This window comes from Anoplopoma fimbria, chromosome 4 (genome assembly GCF_027596085.1).
Source record: "Anoplopoma fimbria isolate UVic2021 breed Golden Eagle Sablefish chromosome 4, Afim_UVic_2022, whole genome shotgun sequence".
NCBI classification, from domain to species: domain Eukaryota; kingdom Metazoa; phylum Chordata; class Actinopteri; order Perciformes; family Anoplopomatidae; genus Anoplopoma; species Anoplopoma fimbria.
In genome coordinates, this window is record NC_072452.1 from 1274034 (window position 1) to 1283603 (window position 9570).

A 9570-nucleotide genomic window follows, 5' to 3' on the forward strand; every position below is an offset into this window, starting at 1 on the left:
CACTTTAATCAATGCGTATTTAAGCTATATTCCCACGCTCAGTAGAAATCCTAATGGACTGATTGACTTTTGCGTTTAAAATCTGTACAGTGACACTGTAATAATATAACTCAGTAGTTATTTCTCTATTGTAAACAGTCCTAATATTGACGCATCAATCGGGTATAGACAATAGCAGCATGGGCTCCAACTTAAATATTACTTGCTATTTTCCCCTCCCTACCTCCCTCTTCTCTAGATGTGGATGGTAATGGTTACATCTGTGCCTCGGAACTCGCTGAACTCTTCCACAAGGTGGGCTGTTCCATGCCCGGGTACCAGATCAGAGAACTCCTCCAGAAGTTGGACAGAGACAACGACAGCCGCATCAACCTTGAAGAGTTCACGTCTGTAGGTAACACTAACTGCACCAACTGAACGGATTAACAACCCTCACTAACAGTTAACTGACTATCAACTAAATGTTGTCTTAATAAAGTTCCGACTTGATGGCTGACAGATATGAAGCTGACGAGATGAGTGAATGACTAACGCCATACTTTTTTTTTTTTTTCAGATTTTCAAGGAAATGAAGGAGGACCGCATGTCCCAGAGTTTCAGGAAAGCTCTGAACAAGAAAGAAGGCATCCTAGCGCTCGGGGAACCAGCACCATCTCTAGTGAAGGAACTCAGCATTCCATCTCTGGTTAGTAACACTGATACCTATAGAATGGCATGTTAGGGCCCAGATGTCATTAAGACAATACATTACATCATTACAGACGGGGACCTGACATTTGACTCCACTGTATTTCAGAGCAGGAGCGCTTTGCCTTTGCCAACTACATCAACTCTTCTCTGGAGAAGGATCCAGACTGCAAACACGTCCTGCCCATCAACCCCGAAACTGAAGCTCTGTTCAAAGCAGTGGCAGACGGCATCATACTTTGGTAACATACTTAGGAATTATTTGTACTTTCAAATCCATAACTTCAATATTAACATTCATCTGTACCTGTAATTTTACCTTAAACAGTTAGTTGTGCTAATGTGTGTTTTTTTTCCTCATGCAGTAAACTCATTAACCTTTCTGTCGCTGACACTATTGATGAGAGAACCATCAATAAAAAGAAACTCACAGCTTTCACCACTCAGGTTAGTTAGTTAGTTGCTGAACTAGTTAATCAGCTGTATGTGTCTTGTTTAGTGATTTAACTTCAATGCATAAATCATAAAAAAAACATATTAAATGGATTTGAGTTACAGTTATGTATAGTGGCTTTTGAAAGACACAAGCCATTTATTCAAGGTTTGCTTTTGTTTGACGGTGATAGGGCCTTCATATCTAATAAAACTGCATCCCTGATTATACATATGTACATTATTTTGCATGGATCTGACCTCTGATTTGGACCTCTTGTCACCCAACTTCAACTCGGACAGGAGAATCTGAACTTGGCTCTGAATTCCGCCTCGGCCATCGGCTGTCAAGTCGTCAACATCGGCGCTCTAGATCTGAAGGAGGGGAAACCTCACCTGGTGCTCGGACTCCTCTGGCAGATCATCAAGATTGGACTGTTCGCCAACATAGAGCTGAGCCGTAATGAAGGTATGCACACACAGTCATCTGCCCACGTATAAAAATGTTGGCTAAAACGTGAAAAAGAAACGAGTATGAGGGTTGTGCTTGTGTCTACCTGTGTACAGCTATAGCAGCACTGCTGGAGGAAGGGGAGAGTCTGGAGGAGCTGATGAAGCTCAGTCCTGATGAGCTGCTGCTGCGCTGGGCCAATTTCCACTTGAAGAAAGTTGGCATGTCCATATCGAACTTTTCTGGAGACATTAAGGTGAGACAATGTCAGTGTGAGGCCTAAACCCCTCACTGATAACCTCAATTTAAAGGTTTTTAACTGTGTCAGACATCTTAGTTCTGTAATTGTTTATTCTACGGTTGTGAGCTGTTACCTGCTCATATTTAATATATCTCATACACAGCTATTTTGCAGAAAAGGGACATATTGTACAGTCGGGCTGGCAACATGGAGAAAATCAAGTATCACGATATCTTTTACCAAATAAATCGATATCGATGAGACGATATTGTAGGGTTGACCAGTGGCGCTTTCACAAAATGTTGACACAATGAGATTTTTGATAAGTAATCATCAGTAATGTGGGTAAAGACAAATAATAGCACAGTTTATGAAATTACATCACTTTACCGTAATGCTGCCTTTAAAACCAGGAAATGACGATTACTCCATATTACGATATCCAAAATCTAAGAGGAAATCTAGTCTCATATTAGACTCCAACTAAAAACACAATGCTAGTGAAGTCAACCCATATGGCGAATAAATCTAACATTTGTGGTCAGAAGTAACTGTCTGTTTTTGCAGGACTCCAAGGCGTACTTCCACCTGCTAGAGCAGATCGCTCCAGACGGCAGCAAAGAAGACGTCCCAAGGATCGAGGTGGACATGACTGGTCTTTATGTGAGTCGATGAGACAGTAGTTAAACGTGTTAAACATGTATGTCCTTAACCTTTATATTCTATTTATTTTGGTGTTATTTTAGTCATTACAGCTGAAATTTTAGTTTAACAGTCTAAAATACACATAACCAAAAAAACATACACGTAAGTTGTGGTGTTATTTAAACTGAGCAACGTTCAGTTAAAACTCAGTTGATGCTTTTCATTTGGCTATCAGGGGCTAAATGGAAACAGACTTCCTGTTTACCTTCTTCCTGTTTCCTGTAGGACTATATTAAACAGGCCCTATTATGCTATTTTCCAGGTGCATACTTTTATCTCAAGTTAAAGTTACAACATGTTTACATGCGTTAATCCTCTCATCCTGGCTGTCCTGCAGCACCTCTTCTCAACCTCTCTCTGAAACGCTCCGTTGTATCGCTTGCTCCTCCCTCCAGAAAGCAAAGTCTGCCCTGATTGGTCAGCTAGCCCGCTCTGTTGTGATTGGTCAACGTTTCCCATTTAAAAAAAAAAAAAAAAAAAAAAAACTCTTCCTCCGGAGCTTCAGCTCCATCTCTCTCTTTGTTGTTTGAGGGCGGGCCATACTAGCCGGAAGGAGTTTTGTCACTTCCGTAACATTGTGACCTCATAAAGTTAAGGAAGTAAAGGAGATAATTCAATCGAGCAGCTCAGGAGCAGTGATTCTGAGGGGAGGGTAACTCCTTTTATGCGTGGACTTCAGGTTTTACAATCTACGGACCTTTTACATCTACAAAAATATATATATAACACACTAAAGAAGAGGGAAAAAGTGGAAAAGCATAATAGGGCCACTTTAAGATCTATCGTTCGTCACTTTTTGTAAGCAGTGTTTAAATATCTTTTTCTTTTTCCCCATCTGATATTTTTCACATAATGGACAAAAGTGACATAGCTTTGTCTTCACAATACTGAAGATAATCTCTCTGGTACATTTTTACATGTCATGACCATCATCTTGTTCCCTGCTCAATGTCAGCGTTGTCTATGAGGATATTAAGCCTTTTCATTATAGTACCATCCTTGTGAAACTCAGACAGTCACATGCCAAATATAGTGTTTTATAGTGCTACACATATTTGGTTTGTATTTGAATACAAACTGCTACCGACTACTGCACTCTAACTGTTGTGCATATGACGATAAAGATCTCCACCTTGAACATAATTTAGCATATATGCCCACGTAAAGTATGTTCTGTATCCCCCGTGCAAAGCTCGTTTCCCCCAACAACATGTAAACGTGTGTCTGTGTGTGTGTGTGTGCCGCCCAGGAGAAGGATCTCACAAAGAGAGCAGAGTGTATGCTAAAACAGGCCGACCGCCTCGGCTGCCGACAGTTTGTTACCGCCACCGATGTCGTGTGTGGAAACGCCAAGCTCAACATGGCCTTCGTGGCCACGCTCTTCAACAAACACCCGGCGCTCACCAAACCGGAGAACCAAGACTGGATTCTGGAGAGTAAGTGTCGTAGAATCATCCCTCTCTCACATATACTGTCATCATGTAAGCTAACCTCCTAGTCCTGCGTCTGTGAGGCTTACCTCTCTCTCTCTTTCCCTAAAGGCGAGACCAGAGAGGAGAGGACGTTCAGGAACTGGATGAACTCTCTGGGAGTCAATCCGCATGTTCACCATATCTACGGGTCAGCATCCCTCTGTCTGAAATAACTTGCTATGTCTGAAATAACTTGCTATGTTGACTGTTTATTTCCACACTGACTAAAAACGTCCATGTGTGTATACTTGTGTGGATGCAGTGATCTGCAGAGCGCCATGGTAATTCTCCAGCTCTATGAAAGGATCAAGGTACCAGTGGACTGGGACAGCAGAGTCAACCACCCTCCATTCAAGGGAGTAGGAGGAGGACATTTAAAAAAGGTACATTCACATACTACTTTCCCAAACTGCTACATTAAAGGGTTGGAGGTAAAGAAAAAAAAAAAGAAAAAAAAATAAATATATATATTTTATATTTTAACTCTGTGTGTGTGTGTGAGACAGATGGAAAACTGTACCTACGCTGTGGAGCTGGGAAAGACAAAAGCTGGTTTCTCCCTGGTGGGAATCGGCGGACAGGACCTCTACGATGGCAATCAGACACTAACTCTGGCACTGGTGTGGCAGCTGATGAGAGGTGATTGACACTTTAAAGCCAAACCTAACTGTATTACCTGGTAATTCTGACAGTGTAGGAAAATGAACATAAACTAGCAAAAACACCACTGAGAAGTTGCCATATAGCCTGAAACAGGCAGAGGGCGCTGCTCTGTCAGTGCACAGTTCCTGTCGATGTTTCATAGTTGAATGAGTGAAAGGCAGATCTAACGTGCACTTCAAACGTGCTTATTCCTTTTAGTGAGGCCATAGAGAAAACAACACTAATAAATACACCAGGGAAGGAAAGGTTAGGAAAATGACCGCTCTTTGTGACTGAAAACAATGGGGGTTCATGGGAAATATAGAATTGATTTAGCTAAATATTACCATTTATTTGGGAGAACATTAGAATTTGCATCATTGGGAGTCTACCACTCATCTCCCATTATTTACAATAATTACAGCAAAGGTATTGCAATCAAATTTACAGTGAAATGCATTTATGTAGCATGTCGCACCCCAAAATACTCTAAATATTAAACTCACAGATTGTACCCCAAGATCTGCACAGTATATAGAATTTGATTTGAATGTTGGCATTGTGACATGTTGTCATATGATCTGTACACAGGTACACGTTAAATGTTCTTGAAGACCTTGGACATGGAGAAGTCGCAGGAGACGATTTAATAGTTTCATGGGTCAACAAGACTTTGGCTGGGGCCGGCAAGAGTTCCTCTATCAAAAGCTTTAAGGTGGGTTTTACTTTAGTTGTGTTTTACTTTAATAGTATACATAGTTTCACAACACAACAGGCCTGTATCATTGTTGTAAGAGAAAAGCACTGGAAAATGAGGTAAGTTCTGAACTTGGTTTTTACTAGTGGTGCAATGGATCATAAAACTCATTGATTGGATCAGCACAAAAGAAAAAAAGGGAGCAAATATAACTTTTAGAGATCCCTGATCACATTTTTTTGCTGCCAATACTAATTGCCAAACATTGAAGATCCATATTGGCAGATACACATCCCTTTGTTGTTTGATTATAGCAGCTGGTATCCAAGGCTCAAGACAATCTTTTATTTTTTTTGCCACCATCCCAAAAATAATTTGAACTGCTCTGAAGTCATTAAACCATCAAAAATCTATATGTTATACTTTTACTTTGTTATAGTAATTTGATTAAAACAAAACCTGTCATTAGTCGTTTTAATGATGTATTATAATCTGCTTAGAGCTAGTGTACACAGCTCATAATTCATCTCTTATATCTGTTTTTGTTGTTGTGAAAACATCTCCTTCAAACAACTGGATTTATTCAAGTTTCTCAACAACACTACAGTTTTTGAGATAATGACAGCTTCACTGAATACTCATGTCCACTGAACAGAGCCTGAATGCCTCATTATGTAACTGAACGGAACCTTTGTTCTCCTCCGTGTCAGTTTAAATGCAGATTGGTTGTTTACAATGTAACATTATCAGAGATCTGCGACCAGGGAAGTATAAATGATAAAAAAATATATAGATACGTTAGATATAAATATTGGCGGATAACGTTCTTCAGTAAAACTTTTTTCACAATGTGATAACGTTAAACTGTGTAATTAATCCACGGTTCACATGCATGCCAAAGCATGAGGTGGGATCCGTACGGGTCATGAACCGACAGTGGTCTGTTAAACAAGTAATTTTACTGTATGTTTCATATTATGTTGTGTATACGTGTGTGTTTGTGTCTCCCTCTGTTCAGGACAAGGCAATCGGTACCAGTATACCAGTTCTGGACCTGATCGATGCCATTCAGCCCCAGAGTGTGAACTTTGAGCTGGTTCAGCAAGGAAGTCTGTCAGACGAAGACAAACTGAACAATGCCAAGTAATCACCTGCCTGCTTTTCTCTTTGTTCATCTGTAGCTGCTGGGTTTTAAACATGGCGCTATATTTGTGACTGAAATTCAGAGCGTGCAATGAGACAGAAAGAGATGTTGAACGTACAGGATTTATATTTTGTAGATTAATTATTATCAATCAAAAGCTATATTTATTCTAGCAACTTTTACAATGTTACAGTGTACCACTATTCCAGCCAATCAGATAATTAATGTAGGTCAATATCTGATTGGCTGTTTGTCTCAATCCGATTTGGTCAATAGAGAAGCATTAGGAGAATGATAGCTGGATATTATGCACTGCAGCCCTATTCGTACAGGACTTGTATTCTCAGGGAATCTCATGGGATTTAGATTTAGGCCTATTTACGTCAATGTAATACACACAAACACCTCTTGGTCCGATGCAAATTGGTCTCTGTGCTTCGTGCCGAGATGAACATCCTGAATTTGCACCCAAAATGCTGTTAAAACTGTCATTCATATTTGCCAATGCAGCCTCCATAATTTTCAAACAGGAACAAGGCAAAAAAAATCTGAAACGACCCCAAATATCAGAGGTGCACATTTGCATGGGACTACATAATCACATGACCTCTGTGTTTGGCTAATTATGGTAGGTAATTTGGGTTGGAATTTTTTAATTACAGACAGGGCAGTTTCTCCTGGAATTAAGATCACAGACTACTACCGTAATTATGACTAATTACTAGAGGTCCCCGGGTAATACTAGTGCAATGCGAATAAGGCCATGTCCACGTTAACCCGTTTTCACATTAACCCACACATGCGTTTCAGCATCGTTTTCGAAATTATGTGCGTCCAGACTTGCTCCCCTGAAAACGAATATCACGTGACTATTCACGTACACTGGGCCTGCGCGTGCCGGTGTAAACAGGAAGTACATTGGGTGCTTGGTTACAGATAATACGATTACACTACTCTTGATACTTGTCGTGCTTTATACTTAAGAACTTCCTCTAAAATCTTCCTCCATGAACTCAAACAGACACATTTCGTGGAAGTTTTTAGAAGTTTTGTGGATAAAAGCAACAATTCCTCCACAGAATATAATTTATGTGCTTTGACACAAATATAACTCCAAATTTGGCTGATAAAAAAAAAAGAAAGATGTCAAACATAAATAAATGAATTTCAAAAATACATTGAGTGTCACAGATCTAATTCGTTGCCATAGTGATACTTACTATGACCCTTTCCTGTGCCAGATATGCCGTTTCCATGGCGAGAAAGATTGGGGCCAAAGTCTACGCGCTGCCTGAGGACCTGGTGGAGATCAACCCCAAAATGGTGATGACCATCTTCGCCTGCCTGATGGGGAGAGGCATGAATAGGGCGTAAAGGACACACACACACACACACACACACACACACACACACACACACACACACACACACACTGTCGTTGCCTGTGTGATTGGATGATATATGAAGAGAGTGAACACACCTCTATTTTCTTGTTCCTTTAAGCAGCCTTTCTTCTTTAGTTTTTCTGAATCTGTTTTTCTTTGAGTGATAGTGTCTGTGTCGTTGTCACAGTAAGAAACACTCAACTTCCCATGTTGGCCATAGATATGAATGAAAGTGTGAATGAGTTTGTCTAGATCTGCCCAGTGCGTGCTGGGATAGACTCCTGCCCATTGAGAAAATAAGTGAGTAAAAGGGTTTGTTTCTTTAAATGTAAAGGCTGTGATACATGGGAACATTTAAAGTCAATGACTACTTAACATCTATCAGCGCTACTGAAAGCAAATAAATCAAGGTGATGGTTCTTCCTCAGCATTTCAGGTTGTTTTTAAAAAAAAAAAAAAAAACCTTTTTACTGCAGTCTCCTGGTCTTGCTTGCTGCATTGCCTCAAGGTTTCCCATGTGTCACTGCCTCATGATATGGCCACTCAGTTCTGCTGTATCCTCCAATGTGCCAGCCAATTCAAAGTTTGAGCATTTATTGTACTTAAGCCATAATACAATTTTCACCTTTACACCTTTCGGCCTTTTAAAAAAAATATATGACCAAAGCTGTGGTATACTATAGGCCGTTTATGTCACTAAAAACTGTAAAACATTTAAGTCCATTTACTAACCCTGAATACAGATGTAATTAAGGCTGTTTAATGGTATTGTAAGGGGATGATTAGTCGATAGATAAATGGATGTAATATATTTCAACAAGGCACAAATTTAGGTATTAATGGATCATCTTTAAGGACTTTTTAAGGGGTTAAACCAAACACTGACCAAATGAATGCATGAATGTCATATCTTAATAGAAATCTTAACAAGGGTCTTAATTCTACAATAATTGTGACAGTTATGCTATTGGGCTATTAGAGAATTTGCAGATAATCCATTAAACTCAGTTGATATACAATACATGTATCAATGAGTTGACCCATATTAAATTTATCCAGAAAAAACAATATATTACAACCCATTAATGTGTCCATTATATATTCTATTAAATCTGGGGGTATTAAAAGACCTGAATGCTGTATAAGAATTCCTTAAAATTGATTTGCACCTTAAAATAGTTCTGACCCCTAACTCTTATCAAACCTCATTATTAAAACACTTTGAAGCTTCCATTTTAGAGAAATAAAAGTTAATCTATGCAACAGATTCTTTTCTAAATTGTTGACATCTGAAATGAATAAACAGCCATGATCGAAATGTGACTTTAGTTGTAAAACACATTCTAAGACTGTTTTCTATTACTGCCTTAGTCTAAAATATAATTTTTTTTTGTCTTAATGCTGCAGCTGAATATGTGGATATGTTTAAACATTTCCCAGGTCTATTGCTGCTGATGTTAACATTCCACTACTGTTCAGTTTTTTTCTTTTATCCCAAATGTTGAACTTTATCGGACCTCTGGAATTTCACTGTGGGCAAAATGATTGCTTGACATGAAGCAATACTTCCAAAACTCTGTACGATCAGATGTGATGTTCAAATAATGTTCAATAAAAACATTTTCCATGAGTTGTTTGATTGTTTTCTGTTTGTCTTTGTTCTTTTTATCAGCCCCATGTGGATTAGTTAAAGATTTAGTGAGTAAACATAGTT

The 9570-nt window shown here is 39.2% G+C and overlaps 1 protein-coding gene across 1 annotated transcript; it reads left to right on the forward strand.

Moving 5' to 3' along the window:
• Window positions 1-234: 234 nt before the first annotated feature.
• Window positions 235-9486, forward strand: LOC129090598 (plastin-3-like; the record flags this gene model as incomplete). The annotated part of the gene is given in 15 exon segments (XM_054598244.1): window positions 235-390; window positions 557-626; window positions 629-685; window positions 797-929; window positions 1053-1134; window positions 1423-1588; window positions 1687-1826; window positions 2379-2474; window positions 3766-3952; window positions 4058-4136; window positions 4251-4371; window positions 4495-4626; window positions 5220-5345; window positions 6346-6470; window positions 7713-9486. Coding segments are annotated over 15 exon segments (1803 nt in total), but the record flags the coding sequence as incomplete, so codon positions are not given.
• Window positions 9487-9570: the final 84 nt, after the last annotated feature.